Source organism: Mixophyes fleayi, chromosome 6 (assembly GCF_038048845.1).
Source record: "Mixophyes fleayi isolate aMixFle1 chromosome 6, aMixFle1.hap1, whole genome shotgun sequence".
Lineage (NCBI taxonomy): Eukaryota > Metazoa > Chordata > Amphibia > Anura > Limnodynastidae > Mixophyes > Mixophyes fleayi.
This window is the reverse complement of record NC_134407.1, coordinates 197,616,266-197,643,442: the sequence shown is the minus strand read 5'-3', so window position 1 is coordinate 197,643,442 and position 27,177 is coordinate 197,616,266. Positions and strand designations below refer to the sequence as shown.

The 27,177-nt window shown below is 39.2% G+C and overlaps 1 protein-coding gene across 2 annotated transcripts in view; it reads right to left on the bottom strand.

The window, feature by feature from the left end:
* The window catches only part of CYTH1 (cytohesin 1), a 35,013-nt gene extending 7,836 nt beyond the window's left edge, over positions 1–27,177 (bottom strand). Inside the window, exons 1-10 of one of the 2 annotated variants that reach the window (XM_075177921.1) lie at positions 26,732–27,096; positions 15,215–15,297; positions 13,906–13,970; positions 10,920–10,986; positions 10,701–10,819; positions 9,574–9,654; positions 9,347–9,459; positions 8,954–9,102; positions 7,593–7,705; positions 3,761–3,839 (exon numbers count right to left, since the gene is read on the bottom strand). In XM_075177921.1, the coding sequence (XP_075034022.1) occupies positions 3,761–3,839; positions 7,593–7,705; positions 8,954–9,102; positions 9,347–9,459; positions 9,574–9,654; positions 10,701–10,819; positions 10,920–10,986; positions 13,906–13,970; positions 15,215–15,297; positions 26,732–26,750 (888 nt within the window). In that variant the 5' untranslated portion in view covers positions 26,751–27,096. Of the gene's footprint in view, positions 1–3,760; positions 3,840–4,044; positions 5,916–7,592; positions 7,706–8,953; positions 9,103–9,346; positions 9,460–9,573; positions 9,655–10,700; positions 10,820–10,919; positions 10,987–13,905; positions 13,971–15,214; positions 15,298–26,731 lie in introns of those variants that run through there. The other variant, XM_075177922.1, reaches the window with a different exon arrangement.

The window sequence follows — 27,177 nt, the reverse complement described above, 5'->3', positions numbered from 1 at the left end:
ATTTCTTAAAAGCTTTATTTGACACCTTGCTTCTGTGACGGAGATACAGGATGTCTCAGTAATCCATGTCAATATATATATATATATATATATATATATATATATATATATATATATATATATATACACATACACACATATATACATATATATATATATATATATATATATATATATATATATATATATATATATATATATATATATATATATACACACACACACACACACACACACACACACACGGTACACAGTAGTCAAAGTGAAAATGTAGCAGTTGTTGTTTGAAAAATTTACAGGGAATGTCAGTAAATGGAACCGGATAGTTTTACACGGAAGGCAGCAGAAGTGGCGGTATGACACATATATATGCTAAATCTTCACTTTGACGTGTGTGTGTGATATAGATATATATATTATAAATTATATTACTGTTGCAGATATAAATAATACTGCAACAAATGTTGTAGAAGTAAATAGAAAAACAGGAACATGAAGAATAAAGAGAATTTCGACATCTTAAATACATTATTTTCATTGCTTACGAAGGATTGATTAGAAATAAACCAAGCATGTCACAGCCTGTTATCAGTCTACACATGGATGACAAAGTTATGTGTAATCATGACGGAGTGAGATAAAGTATGGGACACAGATGTTTAGTGCTGTGGGAATTAAGGTCAGCTAGACTGCTATTTATTAGTGGTTAGCGAAATACTTTCCAATGGGACCACTTCCACAAGGCTGAGAGTAATAAAACATCTTAACAAGACCTTATTCCTAGGGGAGTTTAATTCAGTTACACTGCTATTTATTATGGTCCTAGAATTCTATATAACTGAACCACTACTACAAGTCTAGAAGACACCCGATATAAAACAAGTAACACAATCAGTCTTATGAAATTACTGTATAGACAGCGAGTCTAACATCAAGAATGATATTCAAAAACATAGAAAGCAAATTGATAAGAGAGACATCATAGTTTTATGAGGATTCTCAGGTCTAACCAATCTTTTTAATTTTCAGAAAGATGTATGTTGTGCACGGAATCTTGGCAAAGAAGTTGGATGTACTTTACTTGGAATTTCCAAATAACAAATTTGTACACACTATTTTAGTGTTCCAGTACTCTGGACAGATAACTACATGAGTAACTTATGAGCAATAGGATATAAAAGAAAGGGGGTGTTACAAAAGTAACATATTCAAACTAAGCTAAAGTTATTACTGGGTTATCAAAGGGATTATGATTATGTCCTGGCCTTTTAAATCTTTTTAACTAGTTTCCTTGTAGAAAGAATGGTATCTATATTTGTGGATGACACTAAACTATGTAATATTATTACCATTTAGCGGGACAGTTGCTTGCTCAAGTTTAATATGACAACATAGTAAATTGGGCAGACAACTGCAGATATGATGCAGCGATAGTAAGGTAGCGCACCAAGACTATGGCTAGCATTATGCCAATAAGACAGACCGATGGAGAGATGGAAAAGGAATCAGGAATACTAGCAAACTGCACACTGAGGACCAGCATTCCCTAATAAAAATCCATAGATACATAACAGGATTAATATATCAAAATTTCACCTTAGAAACCAGTGAATTTTTTTTTTTTCAACCTTTTTTCAACCTTCCTTAAAATTTAACGACGCAATATATTTTTAGTTCTCCTATAAATACGATGACTGCAAAATCCAACAATGATGATGTAGCAAGGTAGCTGTGTCCTTTAAAAGGAAACAAAAATTGCTTTAGATGGGTTTGTGTGTGCTGTGCACTAATCTCACAGTTTTTGCTTTCTGTGTGTTGTGTGCAGGAAAATGTGGAATTCTGTCCGTTTATATGTTCTACCGTTGGATAAAGACATTTCTGTGGGAGACTGAGTGTTACACACAGCAGACAGCCACGAATGATCTTCTGCTTTCCCTATTGTACTTCCCAATATAGAAAGGTCTGATAAGAAAGGAAAGTACTTCTATCGGTGAAGTGATGCAGATGGGAGGTGTGGGGGGTGTAGAGGGGGGATGATTTTTAGCACACGTACAGGAGAACATCTGTTTTGAAACAATATGTTTCACATTGAGGGTTTAACTGCTATTTTTAGCAAGCATTGTTACAGAATGTACACATTTTATAGAACTATAACTCATACTTGCCTACTTTCAGGCAGTGCAGTCCAGGAGAGGGGCGTGACTAGAGGGTGGGAGGGGCGGGGCACTGTCAATCTCATCATTTTGGTCCCGCCCCCTGCAACGTAAATTATGTTTTGTCGCTGGGGGCGTGGCCAAAATGATGCAATTCACCACGAACCGCATCATTTTGGCCAGGGAATTGTGGGATGCAGGAGACTTGCTTGCTCTCCTGGGAGACCAACCCGGATTTCGGAAGTCTCCCGGCCATTCCGGGAGAGTTGGTAGGTATGCTATTACTTCATTAGATATATCGTACAGGAAACATTTATAAGATCGGGGATTAGTACACAAATAAGAGCCACCTGGTCTGTACTTACTCCCTTCCCATTCCAGTAGACGCAGATGTTTACTGTCTGATTCACACTAAAGCCTGCATGAATATAAAACTGCATTTTCAGAAATGTCCAGTCAGGGAGTGCTATGCTAGACACAGTACACTGCACACATTCATGACTCCATTAATGACAGATCGGGTCATTCTGGACCAACCACCCCGGCTTGTTGTCCTATTACATAGGCATTGCTTCCTCACAGTGCTGCGGTCACGGGTTCGATTCCAACCAGAGCCCTAATGTGTGCGCACGTTTTTGAGGTAGTGAATTTAGACTGTAAGCTTCAAAAGGGGACAGTGACGGATGTGAGTGATTAAATAAGGAATAATATTCTATCGCACCCAAAAGCATGCTGCTGCTTTCACAGGGGCCTAATGTCTTCCTCTGCTGCAGATGAAAGAGGAGGAGTCAGGAGAAGAACCCTACTTTTACAGAAAGGGTGTTTTTAAAATAGGGAATGTCCTTTAAAATGGTTAATAACAGAAAACAATAAGTATATATACACAAGTTGCAAAACCATCTTAATTTAAATCAGGCCTGTCCAACCTGCGGCCCTCCAGATGTTGTGAAACTACAAGTCCCAGCATGCCCTTCCAGCTATCAACAGGTTGTCTACTGGCAAAGCATGCTGGGGCTTGTAGTTTCACAACACCTGGAGGGCCGCAGGTTGGACAGGCCTGATTTAAATCATAGTGTTAGAATTTGTCCATGGGGCCTTTCTCCTGTACTTTGTATTATTTATTGATATTTTTGGTTTAGTGGCCCCCTAGCCTGTGTTCTGTAGCGCACTTGGAATGCTGGAATTATGAATCATCTTGCTGTGACTTGTACAGTATATATCTACAGTGTGGGTACAAATGCTGGTCAGTTTACATAGCTGCCTACAGCGTATTTTCCAGGGCATGTGCTGAGAGAATCAGGATTTTGGTGCGTGATAGAGAAATATTTACAGCATACTAAATACACTAAGAAGTTATTTTCTGAATCACCAGGGGAAATGTACGACCATTTAGATAGAGTTCTAATTTACTGTGGAATCAATGAGGTTGCTTAATTTAAATTTTCTTAATTGCTCTCTGATTCAGTCAGGGAAATAAGTGCATTGCATATAATGGATTATCACTTTATAGGAGAGACTGCAGTTGTTGTATAAATGGAACAGATGTTTAATAGGCATATATACAATAGGATACACATATATCCAGAGTCTGAAACAGTTCCTCTCACCGTTGTGTACTCAAAATAGTACAGACAATTGTCAGTCAGAATGAACCAACGTCTTTTCCAGGTCTTAACGCGACCCCCTAAAAAGCGAAAACAGGAGTAAAATGGGCAACTTTAGGGAACAAAATGGGTTCACACAGGAAGCTTACTTACTAAAAGCAGCTTAGCATGATGATATAAGCAGCAGGATTTCTCCCCCGATTAGCCACGAAGCAACACAAACAGAAAGCAGCAGAAACCAGGCAATCCCAGAAGAATTATGTCCAGTGATAGATGGATTTAAAAAAAAAAAAAAAAAGGGTATTCAGATTTGGATCTCCCATCACCAATCATTGTTGGAAAGAGAAAGCAGAAGCCCAGCACAAGAGGAGAGTGAAAGGTAGCGAGTCATATTGTCAATCTCTAGGAGAGTATTTGTGGTCTGAGGAAACCAAGAACTATCCACAGAAAATATAATACTTGTGAATCTCCAGGACGTGGCGGAATTGAGCTGCACTCCCTGCTGAGACAATGATACCCAACAACTACTTGTCAGGGAATCACCTATAAATTGGATACTGTTTGGATCTTGCGGTTAAGTGGAATCCTTACCACGCACTACCAGTGTTTTTGCTCTAAATATATCTTCTGACATGTTTAAACTTTATACATATTCTCACCTACACTCACTAAGAATAACATACAAACGTGTAAGTATACGCCCGCGGAGCATTTGCCGTTTTGTGACGTCCTATATCTATTTTCGTTTAAATATACCCACATTTTTGACACATTTGAAAACGACCCCTTAGCATTTTATTCTCATTGGGGGCCAGGCCTACGGGGTTTGTGTAGGTCTTTCAGCAAAGGATATAAGTTATTATTTTACGGACATCTTTCCCAAAAAAAGAAATTGCAAACATAGAACTTCAAATGTAAGCAATTCATATTTTCATTTATTATATTAGATAAATATGCACATAGATGATTGGTATGTTATGCTACTAATCCGTCTTAATTTTATATAAAAAAAAAATGTTAAAAGGTAACAGTTGTTGCTGTTGGCGCACCTGTCCATGGAGAGGGACACCTAGACTGAAGTTAAGGAGCGTGAAAAATAAAAATTAAAAAAAAATAGTGTCAATGAATATAGGGTAAATTTTCCAGCTAGACTAGCAGTGAAGTTATATATGTACTTTTCAGCCACCATCTATATCCGGAAACTGAACTCAGAAAGAAAAACCACCAGACTATTTTCACACGGTCCAGGTGCTTCCTGTGAAGAACTAGCTGAGCTATCTCCGCTACGCACGCAAGTGATGCTAATGTCAGTGGGATGAGTGACATTTAGCAACTTGTGCACTTTAATACGTTGCATAGTTCAATGATAAAAAAAAATAACAGGCTAAGATTATAATATTACATTTGATGATATAGGGACAAGATGTATTGTGTAAAAAAATGCATATATCAGTTTACAAAACATATCAGTGATGATTTAACATTAAATTAGATTACTGATCTGGGTCCTGGAATTCTATATAGTGTTCCACTATGACTGCTGTGCTCCAGCAATGTTCTACTCGCTCCCTCTGGAAGCAAGTTGTAGATCCGTGGAAAACCCGGCCTCAGAGGTAGGAAGTGGAGTGTCACTAGGCTGTGGCACACCGACATATAGGGTGGCACACCACGTACAGATAAACAGTATTTTGGATTCCACCCATTTTTCGTTTTTGGCTGGAATTGACCTTTGACAATAAATGAGCAACCTACACGGTGACCTAGGATGTTTATGGTAAGGTAGATTAAAATCATAGCCAACGGTGCCCCATTTCCATACACAACATCATTATTTTAATTTCTCAAGTCATAAAAATAAGAATTATTTATTTTTGTAGACTTCATAAACTTAATATATTGTGATACTGATCACCGTGTCCGTCAACAAATATTTAGTGGGATGTATCAAAAGTTTTTTCTGGCTCTTTCTGGTGTTACTAAGCTGAAGTGTGTGTTGTGTAGGATGTACATTGAGCGCCTGTCTTCTGATGCACAGGAAAGTCTGAGAAGGGTAGAAGCAGCATATATGTCACCCAGCAAGAGTCCAGCACAGAATGATCAGTTATAGCTTTGCAGCCAGCACCTGCACATAATGAATAAAGGACCATGTACATACCTCCTGGTGGGGCAAAAAGGGAGCAGCCCAAATGTAGAAAACATACAAGAAAAAAAGGAAGTTTGAAATTAAAATCTGTATGTTCAAAAGTCATAAAACATGGTTCAATAAACACCTGAGTCATAGAACATCCAGTGTATGACAATGTTATTACAAAGCACCTTTAACTAGCGGTATGGCATAAGGCAGTGAATATAGCACCTGGTACAATAAAGGGGGTAGTGCAAGGAATCAACATTTATTTTACAGTGTCAACAGCTTTATAGGTTAATGTGTTTATTTGAGGATGAAATAAAGCATCCTAAATTAAAATAAACAAACTAAACAAAACAAAAAAAAAAAAGGAGTAATATGCTAATCACCCCACACACACTAGTTCCACCCCAACAAATGTATGAGGAAGCAAAGTACAGGATCAAAGCCTAAAGACAAGACTTGAGGAAGGAACATAACAAAGAAAGTTAAAAAAAGAACAGTGATATTAATCAGCATAAATTGCTGGTGGAACCTCGGTAGAAGGGCACGTTTCTATCTAAGCATGTTATTGTTCTCAGTTGAGGAAGCACAGCTTCTAGATTCTGAAGCTCCAGCAAAAACAATCAACTTCTGGTTCACATCAGAAGAAATAAAGTAGGATTATTTAGGTCCTTGTAGCAAACACTAGTTTGACTAGGTCTAAAAGAAGGACTATCCCATTACTCATCTCCTGTCTCTCATACACCTTCTCCTCTTAGACACATTCCTCCTCTCTTTTTTTCCTCCCTTCCAACTTGATTAAATATATTGTTTAACGTCATCATTTTTCTTATGGCTCGTATTACAATATTAATTATATTGAATACATTGAATGTTGGTTCGTATTTTCAATAAAGGAAAATAGACAAAAAATTGCAAATAACTAACACCTGGTAGGCCAGAGCAGTTACCTTGTTCCAAAACATCTAAGGATTCTATATACTCCAGAAGGAACATTGCCTGGGATAGTTTGACATTAGGAATGTGTGTATCCAGAGCTGGGGCGCACGCAGAGGGGGGGGGGGTTCTGGTACTACAGTAACCCCTCCCCTTCGCGAACGAACGGGCGCTAAACATTGCCCCTACACAGCAGCACTGTACTGTACAGCACTGCCACGGACGCTTCTTTGACAGCACAGCGGCTGCTGTACAATTCAGCATCGCCGAAATGGAGCTGCCGCGCATGCGTGGCTGCATGCGCAGCAGCTCTATATATATTTTTTGGGTGGGGGGCCCCTTTAAAAATCCTGCGTTTGCCCCTGCAGAGTGGCAGCAAGACAGCAGAAATTTCCCAATTACCACAAATTCCCGGCAAATTGACTGAGGTCTTTCGAAATATCTTGCAAACAGCATTTTACGATTTTGTTAGGTTCTATACATTTACAGTGAAGGTTCTAGACCAGGCCTGTCCAACCTGCGGCCCTCCAGGTGTTGTGAAACTACAAGCCCCAGCATGCTTTGCCGGTAGACAACCAGTTGATAGCTGGGACTTGTAGTTTCACAACACCTGTAGGGCCGCAGGTTGGACAGGCCTGTTCTAGACAGAGCACCGTCACCCACCAATCAAAAATATCTATTTTGTTTAGTAAATGCAGAAAACAATGAGATGTTTACATCGCTTGGCATATGGTAGGTACTCCATTCACCCAGAACAAAAACGACTCACCCTGTTTCAATAGCCAGCCCTCACGATCTGGGTTGAAGAAGGTGTGAGTTAGGTCATTTCCATCATCCTCTGGAATTTTAAATGGTTCATTCTTTATACTGTCGTATAGATTCTAGAGAAAGTAATAAGAAGTATCGTGGATGAAAATACAGGACTCAGCAGACCATACCAGCGCCTTGTTGTGTTTTTATCTATGGTTTTGTTTCAAAATATTGCCTTATTGTCATAGCAGCTGTCCATCAAGCCTATTTAAGACACATTTGGGTGTGGCTCACAAGCCAGCCCTTGCTAGATGTAAACCCCTATACCTGGGAGGTGAGTGCAGCTGATTTTAACTGCATTTTAATGGTGTTTAAAGCATATAGGTCAGTGTAGGACCTGCATATAATGAGGTAACCGTGAAGCTGGGATGCAGGCTTAAGTCTTTTGATCAAAATATGAACTAATACCTCAAGTTTCCATTTTGCTAAATACACACAGATATGCAGTGAAAAGGATAAGCGCTGACAACTGTCTTTTTTGTTTTGTATACATAACAGCGCCTTGTTGACCTATCCAAAAGCTGTTTTACGTAATAGTAGACGTAACAATTTTGACTTTATGAAACGTTAGATCGGTTGCCAAAAGAAAAAATACTTTTTCAGAAAAAAGTTGTTGCTACCCAACAAAACCGCCTCAGTCTCTGTCATTAATGGAACATGTTCTTATATCAGGCGATGCCCAAACAGATGTATTTTGCTTCTAATTAATGTTCCATATACTGCATCATTAAAGGATAATTCCTTGTTACTAAACAATTTGGCGAGTCCCCCTATAGCTGTACAAGTCCAGCATCAATGATTCTCTCTCTTTTTTTGGGTGGGAATTTTTTTTTTTTTTTTTATGATACTTTTTTTTTTTAATCGTTTGATCAGTAATGCCTTTATTACTACCATATGACTTTAATTACACAATTTTTTTATTTTTCTGTGCGTTCTTTTGCAAATTTATATATCACATAGGTATTAGACGTACCCTGCAGGGTCTTGTGTAGTAGAGGACAGCAATTGTACACCTGAATTCAACAGCGTACGTATCTTGAGATGTGTGCTTTGTAGAATTTGTGGGTACGTAAAGCCTAAATATGTGCATAGAATACAGAACGCGAGTAACATTTAGAATGGGTGCCCTAATGAATCAGGTCCAATATATGCAACCACAGTAAATAGCATGTAGTATATAGTAAGTAGCATTATTTACACACATATATATATATATATATACACACACATATTATATACACACATATATATATATATATATATATATATATATATACACACATACATATAAGGTATATAAACCGCACACCAGCACTTACCCTCAGAAGATCCTCCGGTAGGTCACCTCCATCGTTGATGCCACGGTTCATGGCTATAAATCTATCTAAACCTGGTTTGTCCTTGACGTTGGGATTGTGCAGACTTGTGTTCAGCATGATAATAGCAAAAGACAATACATAGCATGTGTCTGCGGGCAAAGGAGATCAGACATTAGTAGAGGGAATGAGTAAATAGAAGACAGACACTAGAACATTGTGAAGACAAAGACCGGTAATGCAGAGAATTTAGACACATGTAAGAAAAGCAAATATGCAAATAAACCTGTTATACCCCATTGGATAAGCACCAATCATTAACATGTACCTCAGCCAAGAGTAAAGTGACAGCAGGAAGAATTAGCTGGGAGAGAAGAAAATAAATATTCTACAAACCTGTAGACTGGAAAACCCCAGGGTTACACTGACAGTAGCGTTGAGCAAATGCTTCCATCATGCGATCAATCTTCTGGGCCTCTCCGGGCAAGCGGAAACTCCACAAGAACTGGCTGAAAGAGAAAGACACTTCAGGGCTATACAACGTTGGATGAATCTAGGGCCAGAGAGCTAAGGATTCACCCTCTCAATGTACAGAAATGACAGGCATCATGCCCCCAACTCACCGAAGTGCCTGCACCAAGTTAAGGTCCATAAATTCATGAAGCTCCACAAACGCGTGAAGGATACGGATGTTGAAGTCATCACTGCAGAAAATACACGTGTCAACAGTAAAAAAAAAATGTACATTATGAAACATTTACTTAGGATTGGCTACTTGGGCCTCCAACTGTGAATGTGCATCTGTGAGAGACTCATTAAGGAAATTAAAGCAAAAACCCAGGAGTAACTTTGTACCTGGGCAAAACCATGTTGCATTGGAGGGGGGAGGTAAATTTAAAATGCTGGTACAAATTTATAGTTGGGATAGAGCATGTCATAGATCTACTTTAAATGTCAGTGCAAGAATAAAGCTATCAAATATTTGTGAGCTGCATGAAAAAGAAGCCAATATTTATCTTATGTGCAAAATAATAAACTAATTTGCACCCCTTGCATTGTAACATTGTTTGTCCAGGAGCAAATTTACTCCTTTTTTCTTTTAGCTTTGCTCTCCTTAAGGACTCAGTTTTGAGCCTAATTGCAGGTCACATGTTGGCAATGTTTTTATTACGATGGTTAAAATTGTCCAAGAAATGGATTATCCTGTAAAGGTGCAACGAGTGTCCCATTGAAGACATACGATTACAGCAGATTACCAGGACCTCCTGAGGACCAATAAAGTCCTAAAGCATGAGGACTACACCCTAAATGGACCGTCTGTGGCTCTTTATCTCATTTAAATAGTCTCATCCCGCAAAACAATTGCTTGAATCTGTCTCTATTTGCTTAATGTTATTTTTCAACCATAAGGCCAAGCAGACACGGTTGATATTTTTTGCATTTAATTTTAAAGAGCATTCTAAAGCCTCTAAACGCACTTTCATGAAATTATTCAAATAATATTATAAGCGGATGGACCTGTACAGGCACGCGTAGAACTCTCTGTTCAAAGTGAGGACAAAGTACAAGGATTTGTCGATGATTTTATCTGGCGTCATTTTTCAACGACTGTGTATCCCAGCCCTAGGGCGGCAATAAGTTGAATACATTTGTTTGCAGATAGACTTATTATAAAGTGAGGAATAGGATTTAAAGTGGCCATTCCCCTTAAGCTCAGAACCCCATGGAGGACTAACTACCCTCCTCTTACCGTTCTCCCAAGTAGTCCCCAATAGCGGTTTTGTTCAGCCCTTCTCCTTTGTACAAGAACTGAGCGATGCTCTCACAGGTATTTGTCAAGAGCTCATTCGCGATCAGGAACTGGATGCCCTACAAAAAAAAAAAAAAAAAAAAAAAAAAAGTTGACTCCATGGATAACGGGAATAATGCACAGAAGGTTGTTGACAAAGAAATTATACAAAGTACAAACCTTTTTGGGGTCCATATTGAATTTCTTTCTTCCCATTGCAACTTGTTTATTCTTTTGCAGGTTCTTCCTGTGGGTCAATGTACAATTAGGGTGACAAGGCCTTGGCAGAATATGATACAATATAAGAATGGTTAAGTCGCAATTCACAGGGAATCGGACCACCACTTATTACTAATAGAGTCTCAATTGGAGAGCTTGTGTCTCCATTCCCTGGGGGTATATATACTAAACTGCGGGTTTGAAAAAGTGGAGATGTTGTCTTTAGCAACTAATCAGATTCTAGCTGTCATTTAGTAGAATGCACTAAAACGACAGCTAGGAACTGACTGGTTGCTATAGGCAACATCTCCACTTATTCATACCCGCAGTTTAGTAAATAACCCCTTGGGAAGACAAGAGACCCGTTGTAACAAAGAGAATTTTCTCTTTTAAGTAAAATGTATTAAAAAAATAAATACATAAAAATCTTCTAGCCTATCCCTTATAATCTAAAGGTAGACACTTAGATTGTCATTGCATAAGATTTGGAAAAGGTTATGGGAATGCAAGTGAATGGAATTTAATAGTTTTACAATGATGCTAGTAGGAGATGTGGCGGCGTGGCGTACCACTGTATACACCCCACTTCCACCACTGGTCCAACCTACATACAGGACCACACCACTAAGATACTGCATTGCCTATCTAAAGTTAAGTCTTAAATTAAATCATAAAAGTCAGTACACACTGGGACTGTAGTTTATTACATGACACTTTTGGGTGTTTGAGGGGCAATTACAATCCTTGCAGTACGTTTAGCAACGCACTTTGGCGCAAAAGTGCAACTAGAATGTGCAAAATATGTCACATCGAGAATCCAGGGACAGCGCTGGGTTTCTGGTACCTTTGAACAGCCAGAGAATTTAAGCTACTTTATGCTTGGGGAGGAACAGGCCGTCTACCCATTAAATGGGGATGGCTTCCTACATCTACTTTCCGACAACTCTTTTAAATTATCCCAGCCTGCAAAATAAAATTCAATTTATCCATTTAAGTACCAAAATAGGTTCATCACTTACGGTGTGTGCATAACTCCCACTTAAAAAGGAATGCCCCCAACGTACCCAATTCATCCCATTAGATGTTAAAACACTTGACCAAAAAAATCTATGCACTTTCCTGTAAAAACAGATACATATGCGCAAAAGTTGGCACAGAAAGCCAGAGAAGAGCATTTGCCTGCATCGATGGGTGTAGGGGAAGCCCAATTCAGGCTACCCTGACCTAGCCTGCTTGTCACTCAGGGGTTGTCCTAATAATCAAATCACAGTTTACCAATTACTAGTAATATTTTGCTATGAATGTATAATTTCCAGATAATTCAAAAGCCTGATAATAATAGCCAAGCAGGCAAAAAATAGGGAAAATTACATAGCTGGGCATCAGTAACAAAATGTGTCTGCACTGGATCTTCAATCATTTAAGTTTTAGTACTGCATGGCTGTCTACACTAAGGGGTATATTTACTAAACTGCGGATTTAATAAAGTGGAGATGTTGCCTATAGCAACCAATCAGATTCTAGCTCTCATTTTGTAGAGTGCACTAAATAAATGACAGCTAGAATCTGATTGGTTGCTATAGGCAACATCTCCACTTTATCCGCAGTTTAGTAAATATACCCCTAAATCTATTTATTCTGACACACCTGTTTACAAGGCCTGTACAAACGCTGCTGGCACTGTTGAGCATACCTGCTCACTGGACACAGGGCCCGCATTTGGGCAGGACAAAGAGGACAATTTCCCGGAGCCCCTTTTCAACGCACTGTTATGCACTCGCATTCCGGAATGTCTAGTGAGCAGAGAACTAGAACATAATGGAGGAGGAGGAACCCTTCTAGCTCCTCATACTTAGTACTGGGCTGCAGATGGTATGTGGCACTTTGTCTGCAGACTAGGAGCCATTTTTTTAAAGAAAGGTCATATGGTTTGATTTGTATTGGCTTCAATAAAATGGCCTCAATTATGGTTCTTAGGCAAATAATACAACCATTACCATTTTGGCTCTAGTGATTACTAATGGTTATAGAAGAATGGAAAAGATGAAGGCTACATTCCCTGTGATCCTCTACACCAGTGATAGGCAACCCGATACACTTCAGCAGTCGTATGGGGCGACCCTCTAACCAACAAAAGTGACGTACATTCACCTTAATAAGTTAAAACAATACATTTAATCAAAGAAAGACACCTATATGTAATAACATATCAGCAAGCAGTATATTGGAAGATAAATAGGTATTACAAGCTATCGAAAAACTAATCTAGAATCAAGGAACCCAAATACAAGTGCTCCCGGCAGTCTGGAACCGCATTGCTGTGAGTCACTGTCCTGTATGTCTTTGTACTTTAAGTAGAGCACGGGGAATTGAGGAGTAATCTAAAGGGAGTTTAATATTTTAATGATAATTTGCATCCTGCTTGTTTGCTTCTAGGTCTCACACATATATAATATAAAGTAGCCCTTTGTTTGCAGAGGAATAAAGAGAATACTGCTCAATGTACCAAGACTTAATGACGGGTGTTCATGTCTTAATACAAGAGCACCGGAATAGAAGGGAGCAGCAGAAGTATGAATGACTCATTCCGCTAATCATTAATATGATCTCGTGTGCCACTGTTCTATTGTCTCACTCCCCCAGTAGTTCATGCTGTTCTTCCACGCTCTATTTCATACAGTTTCCCAACAGTTCAATATGTGTATACTTTTATGTACATGCAGTCTATTAGGTCAGTTCGTGAGTGAGGTTATCTCCGCTGAACAGCAGTTGAGAAGTGGAATGGAAATAGCAGCAGATATTTTTAACTACATCATGACCAGAAACACACGTCTAACAGAAGATCCGAGACTTGCCCATGACTCAATGATATGCAGGTGCCTGTATAACCGGAATCTCAAGACAATTACACTGTGCGAGCAGAAAGAAACAATCGTACGCCTCTCACCTCTCCTCCAAGGATCCCAAATTTTCAATCTCATTTGTAACATCTGCGATCTCTTCCTTAAGTCGCTGAAAATAAAACAAAACATAATTACATAAGGATCATAAAAAAAGGAAATGATGGTATGGATGACATTACAGGACGCATACTAGCTCTCTATACTGAACGGAAATGCTCATCACTTTGCTATTGAAGTTAATTTATCTCTATCATACCTCTACGGTTTCTCAGCATTATATTAGAGAGGCCTTTGAGACACATCCACACAGTACAATGACTATTCGTAGCACACAAACACACACAGCATCATTTTCACATAATTAATTTGCCTTATTTTAAAACATTTACAGTTTAAGTGAATTCCATTGATATTCTGGATTTCCCATTTCCCCTCATAACCATGCCAAGTTCCAATGAAATACTAATTCATTTGATTCCCTTTTATTTCATTTTTAAATCTGTTTAATTTTTGCCCTGATCTTTTGTAATCTACTCTGCACCACATACGCTCGTGACAATTCAAATAAATCAAGGGAAATTGTAGACTTTTAACCAATAAAACCGCCATGATTTTAGACTGGGAAATCCTGATAAGAAGTAAGCTTCATAAGCAAACCGAGGGGGGATTTCCTAGTGCCTGTAAACCCCCCTCCAAGCCTGGGGCACTTATAATTGAGGTGACTGGACCCTGCCCCTGCTTCACACGGCTCTGCTTGAAAAGAGAGAGCTGCGTGCACCTAACAGTAGGGAACGCAGCATTGCCCATGTATATTATGGGGATAGGAAGAGTTGGAGAGCAGCCAAACACTGTCTAAAATTATAGCCACGCCCCCATGCATGCTTGTCACGCCCACTGGCGGCGTGGTGTGTAAAACCCCTCTACAAATCCTGTGTTTGCCCCTGAGCTTCATAGAAAGGGGATTAAAGTATAGCGCAGCTGTAATAAGCCACCATACAGGCCCTTCTGCTGCCCATTAAGATTCACCGGCAGGTTGGTCATGCTTTAGTGTTTCAGTTCTTTCCCTAGCGAGCCGTTGGTAATCTCCTATTTGCATAATAGAATGTCTACCCTTCTTCATGTCGGTTTTGCACTAAAGACAGAGGATGAAATCTGTGTTATCTGTAGCAGTAGTGAATTAATATCCAATACCCAATTTTGTACTTGGCTATTTAAACCTTGCCTGTCCGTTTCTGGCTCTCTCCTGTAACTATGTAAGAAGTGGCGGGTACAGTGTCCTTTGACTGACACCACATTTATTAGACAGCGGTAATTGAACTATGTTCCCTGGGTAATAACACAGAGGACATTCACCTGTATATCTTCCAGCAGTTTCTGCTTCCGACGCTGAATGTTCTCCAATTCCTCTCGCTCCTGCAGCGTCAGGTCGCTGGGAACTAAGGGAAAGCGATGAGTTAATACATACACACACACACAATCCTCCAATAATATACAGCTTTGTTGCAGTTATGTATGTTAAGAAACCGCTTTGCCCCAATTATAAATGCAGAATACATCCCGATTTATCTATGACTATTGCCTGACTCACACACTCCTGCTGATATGCAGAACCTCAACTCTCGTCAGACATGTTGTGACATCCAATCCACTTAGTGATCTTGTCTGTAAACAGTCTGTTACCTCCTCACAAAAAGAAGAGATGACCTCATACAACCAGAGACGACTTTATTAGGGATATTGATAACAGTTTCTTTGCCATACAATAGTTAGTATTTTGGAGGACAGAAAGAGAGAGAGAGATTGTAACTTACCAGAGTTTGATGCTTCAGCCGTTAAGTTCCGCCGTGGAACGCATATGCGTTCCACTGACAGGAAGTTCGGTGATTGGAACACAAATTCCAAACTTCCTGTCAGTGGAACGCACATGCGTTCCACGGCGGAACTTAACGGCTGAAGCATTAAACTCTGGTAAGTTAAAATCTCTCTCTCTCTTCAGCCCTTAAGCTTTGCGCCCTGGGCGAAGGCACCGTCCGCACCAATGTTTCTTTGTGATGGCATAAAGAAACATTGTGCCATCACACACATCTCTCTCTCTCTCTCTCCTATAGTCAATCATGAAGTGAATATGGGAAATTTTATACTGTGAATTAATTACCAGAGTAATTAAATCCATGCATTATACACAACATTCACGTTATGAATACAGGAGTTGCAGTAACAATAAGTGTTTGTGCGGAAATGAAAGCAAAATGGGGAAGTTCAGAGCTAGAAGCATTTACTGAAACACGGGCGATAACAACGGTTATGGAAAGCTCTTGTGATGACGCACTGTAATTGAGAAATAAGCCAAAGGAAACTGATGTAAGGAATGAGCAGATTTCTGTTATGTTCAGGAAAAATTTAATGATAAAGCGAAGGTTTTGTGGATGGACCATTTAGTAAGATATATTACAAAATGTTATTAATTGTAGGTACTGTATATGTTATAAGTTTACAATGATTTGGAATACGGAGAAACATATAATCTATTAGATGCTAGTACAAACACTCCGTCAGGTCAGTGGTATTTTCTGCACACAAAAGCCGCTCCTATGGTACATGTGGTTTAACATCAAGGACACAATGACTTAGGTGGTCACATCATAACCAAAAATGATAATACAGGTATCTAGCCATGTATTCAGGCCATAGAACATATTAGTCAGTAGAAACGTGTACCCACCCAAATTTATACACACATCCTATTTTTTATTTATTTTTTAAATTCGGTATCCCCCTCCTTCCCAGGTAACGGAATGAAATGCTTCCACCCCTGGGACAATTCTCAGGACCCCGCCCTCCCCTATAGAGAACTTAAAATTTGAAGTCCCCAGATATAGCTGGATACTTTACAGCCATACTATTATGGATCACTATGTCATCGGTCCAGTCATGTGACCACATCACTATAACATTAACCACCCCTCCATATATCTGCCATATGCATTCCCTAATAAGCATACACGTAGAGTCCAAAGCGGGGAGTCACTGTTGCATTTATAGCCAGATGAGAAACCATCTTAACCTATATCCAAATGAATGGAATCGCATGGACACGATGGATGAGCCGATGACGCATATAGACATATCTTTGGTGTCATTGGCTGACAGTGGTTCACTCATTGGGCAAAGCAATGTCCCTTGTTCCTATGTTGGCGATTTTGCCATAATGTGTGTGTCCAAATCTGCAACATATCTAAAAGTTTAGAGATTGGACCAAATGACTAGATCTGGATATGTTATGGGCATTTTGATTACTGTTGCACACTTGTCTAACTTGGTGTCTTATAAAGACAATAAAACAGTCATTTTCAATGTCTATCAACATCTGAAACACATTAATTCTAGAGCACGTTAACTGTTCTGTTTACCATGATTCAAAACTTTGCCCCGTTAAGTATCACTTGTCATCGCAGACTGATGACTTAACGGAGCAATTTACTATTAGTCATGCCGGGAAATCGCATCCGATAGAAGACTGTCCTGGTGATGAATCTATAATAATGAAATCTAGGGTCACACATGCACAAAGGTCATTTCAATTAATTAATGCAGGGAAGAACAGGAAGAATGAAGATCCCTCTCCTGCGTTGCTCTCCCCATAGGATCTTCATATGGCATTAGCCATTGGGGTCAAGGCCAGAGTTTGATAAATCTGCCCACATAGCAGTCCCCATTTAGTATTATGGAGATACCTCCTGCGTTACGCTTTTGTTAAACGGTCACTATGTTTAAAGATGCTGAAACCATGCTTAAAATGCAGTTTCCGCATGGTTTGACACTTGAAAAACAGGACCCAAGTCTCTATAAATGCGTGTTATAAAAGGTAAAATGGGCAATTGATAAAAAAAAAAAAAAGTTGATTTTTATATTATTATACATTTTTTCTACCTACAAGACGACATTGAAAAAAGCAAGCTGAAAGCAATTTTCAACCGTGTTGTTTAAAACATTAAAAGAACAAAAAAATATTTTAATCTACCACTTTCATTTTAGTTTTTTTTCACTTTCGGAAGTATGTGGTCTTTCTTTTTTTAATGTTTTGCTAAAAGTATCAAGCAGCTTTCATGCTTGTCCAATTCTGTTTATTTGGAGTCAATAGAAATCTTTGCTTCTGTCACCTGACTTGATTTCAATGTGTTCCATCCACGAATACATAAACGTTTGTCACGGTAATGCAGAGCCAGATATGAAGAGGACCTCACACAAGCAACTTGTTTACCAATAGGTCAGTGCAATGGGAAATGAAAGCAGCAATCCCTAATGTGAGGTTGTCTATCAAACAGAAATCACTGTGGCGGCTACAAGAAGAATGTTGGTATTTACAATTCTCCTTGTTTTTATTTTTCTTCAGGCTGCAATTAATGATTTATGATTGTTGACACCGGCAGATGATGCATACATGCCAACTCTCCCGGAATGTCGGGTAGGTCTCCCGGAATCCCGGGAGAGCTGGCGATTCTCCTGCATCTGCCCACTTCACTAAAGTATAGCCGGCATGTACGGGTGGAGAGGCGGGGCTTCATGATTCGTGTCATTTTGGCCCCGCCCCCAGCGATGTAATGCTTGTTTGGGGTCTTTTTACCACTGTAAAAATACCCAAAACAGGCATTACGTCACCGGGGGCGGGGCCAAAATGCCGCAAATCATGAAGCCCCGCCCCCTCCACCCATACACCCCTCGTGCCCTCCAGGATCTCCCAGACCCGGCCAACGTAAGGTTGGCAAGTATGAGATGATGTAGTCAGCACAGAAGATCTGGGATGCCCCTCTGAGCTCTGTCTGTCTCCTTCTCCCCTCTCTGCCAGCACCTGATCACATGACATGCTGCGGCAGCCCGGTGGGCAAGTGGTTAGCACTTCTGTCTCACATCACTGGGGTCATAAGTTCAATTCCCGACCATGTCCTTATCTGTGTGGAGTTTATATGTTCTCCCTGTGTTTGCGTGGGTTTCCTCCGGGTGCTCCGGTTTCCTCCCACACTCCAAAAACATACTAGTAGGTTAATTGGCTGCTATTAAATCTACCCTAGTCTGTGTGTGTGTGTGTGGTATGTTATGAGTTTAGACTGTAAGCACCAATGAGGAAGGGACTGATGTGAGTGAGTTCTCTGTACAGCGTTGTGGAATTAGTGGCGCTATATAAATGGTAGTAATAATAATAATAATAATAATAATAATAATAATAAATTACATGCTGAGAGCTGTGAGCCTGTCTAGCAGACTGACTGTGTCTGGCAGCCACATTTGTTTTCCAATGTGAGCTTATGAAAAGGAGACAATGATTTCAGATGCTTGCTTAACTTGTTGTTTAAAGAAAAACATCTATGTCGGATTGTTGGTTTAACTGTCAAAATCATGAACAGTGCAGGGAGAATGGCAGTATGCAAGGAGAACAATTATTAACGCATCAACACAGATTATAAACCAATTTATGGGTGCAAGATAAACAATGGAATGTGTTTATTTTATGATGGGTAAATCAGCCATGTAGAAGAACAGTTGAGTCACAATTGATGTCAGACAATATACTAGAACCAAATGTTATTGTGGAGGGACTAAGCCAATAGGGTTTTAGGATTTTTTTTTATATGCATAGAAATTTCTGCTCCTACATATATTGTTAAAGTCATTATATGGGATATGTAGTATCTGAAGTGCAGAGAAAACGACAAACAAGGAGCAGAATGAAGAGAGACCAGTTAGATTTCACCCCTTTAGAAATGGGGCAAGTATTTCTATAACCTGAGGTACCATCACTGACATTGAAGAGGAACTGGCTCTTTTAAAGCCCACAAAAATTAGAAAGATGAGTAACAAAATTACTAAGCTTCAATAAAACTTCTATGCACCAATTATTCTGCTTATAGAATGATAGTTTTCTGCACGTGTCTGTAGAACATAAATTTTGCTGAACTAAAACAAAAATATCAACTTAGAGTCCTCAGCAGCCAAGTTCTTACGAATCATAAGTGGAATTTACACCGCAAGTATAGCTATAAAAAGATCTTTCCATATCACATTAACTGTGCAGTTTTGCATACAAAACCTATAAGAAATGCTGACTTTTTATTTATTTATCATATGACACGAAAATAATATATAACTTCCCCAAACCAGTATATACAAAACATGTAACTAGGAGCAAAAACGTTCCTGTAATGTTACAAATTTATAACACGAGACCTCTGATGAAGTCCCGATGACGAAACGCGTAGGGTTGTGGCTTGACATGAAAGAAACATTGTGCCATCACATACTGCATCCAGCTGAAAAGTTTGGTATGACCCTGCAGGAGCTGATTGTTGTATATAAACGTTAATTAATGAACTTATTGGCACACATTTAGTATGTTGTTTCCTGCTGCTTAATAAACTATAATTTTTAATGCACTATGGAGCGCTCCCTTTTTTAATGTTGTTTTAATTGAGCCCGTGGAGGATTCTAAATAAAAGGAAAGCTGCGGATCATTGGAAAATCTTAGTGCAAGAAGTCATTTGGAGGATTCCCGGTGCTGAGAAAAACTTCTAGCAGCAGAACATTGAAGTGTTATATAATGACACATCTGAGAGAGACTTTTCACTTTTTGGCCCTATATGCATTTACATTGGGAAATGGAGCACACTATATTTTAAAGATAACAACTTTTACAACCGATTTATTTTCCTTTTGTCCAAGAACAGTTCTAGAGATGGGTTCATACCAATATATTATAACTACCTGCTGGAACATAGCAAAGGTATGGCATTAATTCCACTAAATGTGGTATGATTTCTTACACATATACACTAGAAACATGATTATGTTATATTGATTCCTTGGACGATAAATTATCTATAGGGTCCTTAGGAGACTGTATATGTCACTAACACATCTGGCTAATTAAAGTAATTACAAATTTATACAGAGATCTTCTCAAACATTAAAGATCATGCCTGCGTTTTCGCGGGTTTCCTCTGGGTATTCTGGCTTAGTCCTACAGTCCAAAACACACTGTTAGGTTAATTGGCCTCTGAGAAATTAGCCCCTAGAGTGTGTACGTGTGGTAGGGAATTTAGAATGTAAGCTCCAATGGGGCAGAGACTGATTTAAAAGATTAGATATTCGCTCTATAGCTCTGTGTAACTTGATAGGTACTATCTAAATAAATAAGTATATAAATACTGGAAGCTTGGAAATTATTAATCCATTATGTTTCCCGTAATGAATATACACTGAACTTGGAGTGACCCCAATATGGTCCTTCCTAGCCAAATAAATTTCAGCCAAGGTTTATGGTCCTTGGGACTCTTTGCTGGCCAATAAAAAAGGGAGGATTGCTATTCTGTGATAACGGGGCATGTCTCAGTAAATAATCATTAATACAATAACCCCTTATTTACTTGAACATATTGAGTTGTTGTAAGCCACATTATTACATTATTGTCCTTATGATTCTGATTAGGATATAACCATGACAAACCTAAAGAGAGTAAATGTGTACTTTCTATATGATGTATGCATTACTCCACATGTGGCTCAAAGTCTACTCCTATGTTGCAAAGTACAGGACAAACTTAACAATACTGATTTTACAAACTGCATGTTTGTAAGAATTATATGAGGTTTTTTTGCTGAATAACAATCTCACAATTACAGTATTCAAGTAATTGCTTCTTAAAGTCAAGCAAGTAGCATTTCCTCGATAATTTAAATGGGGGATATTGTTAACACTGGATTTTAGCTCAGCCAAGTAAGCAAGATGAAAACTCTGGATCATGTAAATGCATACTTGCCAACTCTCCCGCAACGTCTGGGAGACTCCCGAAATTCGGGTCGGTCTCACGGAATCCCGGGAGAGCAGGCAAGTCTCCCGCATCTACCTTCCCGAAATGACGCGATTCGCGGTGAATCGCTGCATTTTGGCCCCGTCCCCACACAGCATTTCTGTTGCGGTGCCAAAATGACATGTTTGGCCGCGCCCCTCCCCAGTTAACGCCCCTCTCCTGGATAGAACTTGCCGAAAGTAAGCATGTATGTGTATATGCAAATATAGAAGGATCTCTATGCAGAATTAGATGTGTTTGTGCTTTACTGAAAATAATAATATAATTACTGATATTAGAACACACTAATCTGCAAAGAGGAACTAGTTAAGGGTTTCTGCACTGCAATAACATAGCTTTCTGTGTATTTTAAAAGTATTTAGTATTTATCTAGACGGGCTCTGTAGAATGCTTAGGACTGATAAAAAAAGAAGCAATTTCAGGTAGAATGTTTTTGACAGATAAGACCAATTTATAGTACTGGTTTTCAGCAAGTTATTTTACTGCTGAAAGTTCCAAGCGATTTGCTAATAGCACAGTAGTGTACTGGGGCATTCAAAGCATGCAGTTCAACCTGGAACATTTTATTTTGTATGTAAATTCTCTTGCTAAATAAACTACAAAGAGCTGGCATGTTTGCATATGTAACAAGTAATTTATTTATTTACACCCTAATTGTATGTGCTCTACGTGTGCATGATACAAAATATAAGTACAGTTTGTTTCCTCTTAATGATTACAAAAAGAAGTGCATTTTGTTTTTCTGTTACTAACTAAACATTGGTGACCTTTCATAGTCAAAGTTGTCCATAGACAGTCCGATTTTTTCACTTGCATGGAGCGCTAAATGACCAAATCTGTTGGCCACTTTTGTTGCCCATGCGAGTGACAAAATAGAATGGATAGGGTCACGCACACCCACATTGTACAACAGTGTGTGTAATTGGCCAATGACACAAAGGCAGAGTATAGACAAAAAAGTAGCATATTTTCATCCTCATTTATTTATATAGCGCCACTGATTACGCAGCGCTGTACAGAGAACTCACTCACATCAGTCCCTGCCCCATTGGAGCTTGCAGTCTAAATTCCCTAACACACACACACACACACACACACACAGAGACTAGAGTCAATTTTGATAGCAGCCAATTAACCTACTAGTATGTTTTTGGAGTGTGGCAGGAAACCGGAGCACCCGGAGGAAACCCACGCAAATACTGGGAGAACATACAAACTCCACACAGATAAGGCCATGGTCGGGAATTGAACTCATGACCCCAGTGCTGTAAGGCAGAAGTGCTAACCGCTTAGACATATCTTAAAGTAAAAGTGGACCTGTCACCTACACACTGTAATGGCATCAATTTTGTAGGAGTTGGGCCAGAAATGACATGTCTCCATTGTCTGTAGGTGACAGATCCAATTAAAGCAACCAAGAGTCAGGACTCCCATATCCTTCACTGCTAGTGACATCACGTCAATGTCGCATTAAGGGAATAGGTGAGCATGGGTAAAAATCTAGTAATACGAATATGTTTTTCTGTAACGAGTGGGGTTGTGACATAAAACATATTTGATGGATTAATTATTTATTATTCATATCAATGACTTGGGGTGCAGAATGGACTGATACAGATATATGGCAGTGTGAAGTGAGCAACTTCTGAATGCTTTTCTGTTCAGTTTAGTTCCACCATAATTCAAGTGTAAACGTTCTATGTGTATTAATGCAAAAGTGCAGAAATGTGAAAATAACCGTTTGGTAAACGTAAGCATTCTTCCTTTGTAATTCTTATATGGTATTTCATTTTACTTTAGTATAGCCAATATACACCAAATATGAAAATAAACAAGCCTGATGTGCAGAATTGTTTAAACCTATGTTACAATAAATATTTTAAAACAATAAAGTGAAAATGAACTCTAGCGATAGGCAGGGTGTAGATGGACATATTAATCTTGTATGAAAACATGAAAATGACAGCTAGAGATCATCACTCCTGTGGCATGATACTCACATGACGTGAGAACATTGGAGCAGTTAAAAGTTATCAATGGTACATATCAGACCGCACGGTACTCACTAACAATTATGTGAACGATGTTGTGATTGACAGTTATATATTGTCATTATAGGCACATTGGCCTTTTAGAACATTAACGAAACAACCATGAAAGGGACATATATACAGAGTACTGGGCCCAACGCGTTTTTAGTCTTTGTAAAATCTGTTCCTTTCTATGATGTGATCAGTTGGCGTGGCTCAGCATTATTTATATGGCTAATGTAAGACAAACCCTTTGAAACCCACATTTTTCAGTCCAAAATGTTATACATAATGTTGTGCAGGAAACATTTTACCCTCTTGGCAACAATGGTTTAGTCATCACACTCTCATGCTAAAAGGCAATAGAATTGACAATCTCAAGGTGAACAAATCGTGTCCTTTAAGTGTTTCGGACATTTAAATGATCATGTATAAAAACAAGTATGTAAAGTTGGTGTGAGAAACGAATCAGGTGCAAAAATAAATAGCGAGAGATACTTGTAAAAACATTTAAAACGACAGTTTTACTAAAACTACCGCGTTTTCATAATGCAATATGTTCTTTAATAACTTTTTTCAGAGAAAAAGCACAGATAGATGTTTTTGTTTGTCTTGTGATAATGCTGCAGAATCAAAACCACCGAGCCCATTGGATCGTGGGGAACTGGAAGAGTTAGAATACCGACACATGTGGAAATCTACTGCTAAAATTAACTGAAATACAAGTTTGCATGTAACAATAAACATCACTTTAAAATGTAACAACGTTGAAAATAATAACCTCATCTTTCTATTTGTTTAAGACATAAGCAAGTTATTTCAATGACATTTTAATGTGTTGTCCACCATAATAGTGTATTTCAGTATTGATTGTTGAAGACAAAAAAAGATGGCAGTGCAGCTTTGTGCTATAGTATCTCTACAGCGGTGGTGGGAAACAGGCGGACCCCCGAGCCTTCACCTGTGGCCCCTAGCTCCTTCCTGCTTTATTGCCGCATGTGTCTGTTATAGCTTGTAACACTTGTTTAAAATGTCTGCTGATATGTTATTACAGAGAGGCGTCTCTTTCTTTGATTAAATGTATTGTTTTAGCATATTACTGAGATTAAGGGCTAGATTTACTAAGCTGCGGGTTTGAAAAAGTGGGGATGTTGCCTATAGCAACCAATCAGATTCTAGCTTTCATTTAATTAGTACTTTCTACAAAATGACAGCTAGAATCTGATTGGTTGCTATAGGCAACATCTCCACTTTTTCAAACCCGCAGCTTAGTAAATCTAGCCCCAAGGGTGATGTGTGGCCCTATTGAAGGTTAGAGGGCCCTACCATGTGGCCCCTGAAGTGTTTCAGGATGCCCATCAGTGTTCTATAGGGGCGATAGGAGGATTCACACTAAACCCAACAGGACAAGCGTCGAGGAGTTGAATTGTCACTGCTAACAACTATACAAACACATCATCATCATCAACATTTATTTATATAGCGCCAGCAAATTCCGTAGCGCTTTATAATTGGGAACAAACATTAATAAGACAATACTGGGTAATACATACAGACAGAGAGGTAAGAGGACCCTGCTTGCAAGCTTACAATCAAACACTTTTTTAGATGTACAATGTAGTGTTACAGGGCCGAGTCATAAAGGGGCCAAAAGATCACCAGGACAAGAGTCTACCGTAGACTTTCTAGGCTTACAGTGCCTTGATGGTAGTCCAAATCTTAAATCTGAACATAAACCATGCTTTACCCCTGTGCAGTACTACGGCTAACTGCCGGGGGTACAGTATTAGGCCATACTGACCCACTTTGTGGACTACCCCTCAGGGTCCAAAAGGCAAGTGTAGGGTGTGCAATTTGTCATCAAGGTCCCGCCCTCTTTACAAGATGGAGAGGCAGGATTCAGGAGGGTGGCACGCTCTCTCGGGTGTCCAGGAGAACCCCCCGAAATTCAGGAGTCACCCGGATGTTCAGGGAGAGTGGGCAAAAATGCATTAAATACTTTGTTACACGTTCCCTTGTTTCACTAGCGGATGTCAACGCTCCTGGTAATTCCTAGGGATTATTTGCAGAAGTGCGATTTTCAGTGATCACACCATGTCACAGTTAAATTACGTCAAGCGATTAATCGCTTCCACTGAGGGTTATAATCCCATTGTGGGTGATAATTTATTAGGCGATTTAAGGTAGGAAATAGTACTTTGAACTGCGTACTAAGGTTTCAGAGAGATTAATTTGAGGCGATTAAAGTAGTCCAGTGTTTTCTAAGTAATTAACCTCATGAGAATTATTTGCATAAACAAAAAAAAACCATCCATATAATCTAGACTTTACCGTGTACTACAATATTACATCACTAAAGAGATAGCACAACATAACTAATAATTCTATTAATAATGATATCACTGATTCACACACTTATTTGGGCAGATTGCCTTCATGCACAGACAGCAGCATTTCTGCTAATTACATTCAACTCTGTTTACTCCAACTACTTGATGAGCCACGAAATCCGGGGTGTAACGGGCATGCCCCCAGAAACCGGTTTTGCCAGACAACTGAACCACCCTTTGCTGGGCAAGTGTTCACTGTAACAAAACTGCCACCTGGGTACAGTAAGGCACCAAAGGACTTCAGATTTTTAAGACCCACACAGCATTTTCATTATATATATATATCATCATCATCATCATTTATTTATATAGCGCCAACATATTCCGTAGCGCTTTACAATTGGATATTACAATTCATTGCTGCTAAAAGACCAGAATTATAAATAAAAGTCCTATAAAAGCCCCTAAAGATGAAGAGTCTATTGTAAAATGACAAGTTATTATATCCAACCCCACTCCCTGTTGAGATCTTACAATACAAAATCATATGCTGGTATCTACTACAAACCAAGTGGTGTATAAAGGATATGGTTTAATTAACTTAATTTATCTATAAAGGGGGATAAACAAAGTAGTCTAAAAACTTACCATCTGTGATCAGAACCATCCTGCTGGTTGGATGTCCGGGGGGACTGTGGATCCCTGATGGTGTCTCAGCACCAGAACAAAGTGCAGCCTAAACTAAGACTTTCTATAATGACAGCTGCCTGCAAGTCTGAACACAGTGAGTGGGCGGAGGGTGGGTGTACACGTCACCCTGAGGGGGAAGTGTAAGGCTGTCACACCCAGTCAATGTCACACTCAGCTCTGATCCATAGCCTTAACCCTCGCAGTACCTGTGCACAAGGTAGATGGGGGGGAGGAGTAACAATGGAACAGCTGAACTAAGCACCCAAATCCAATTATAGTATAATCCAAGTGCAAGTAGGTGCTAGTGTGCAATACAGACCCTGCTTATTAATAACACAGCAGGCAGGTACACAAGCAATAGATTAGCATATTGCAGTATTCCAGTCAATGACAACCAGCAGCTA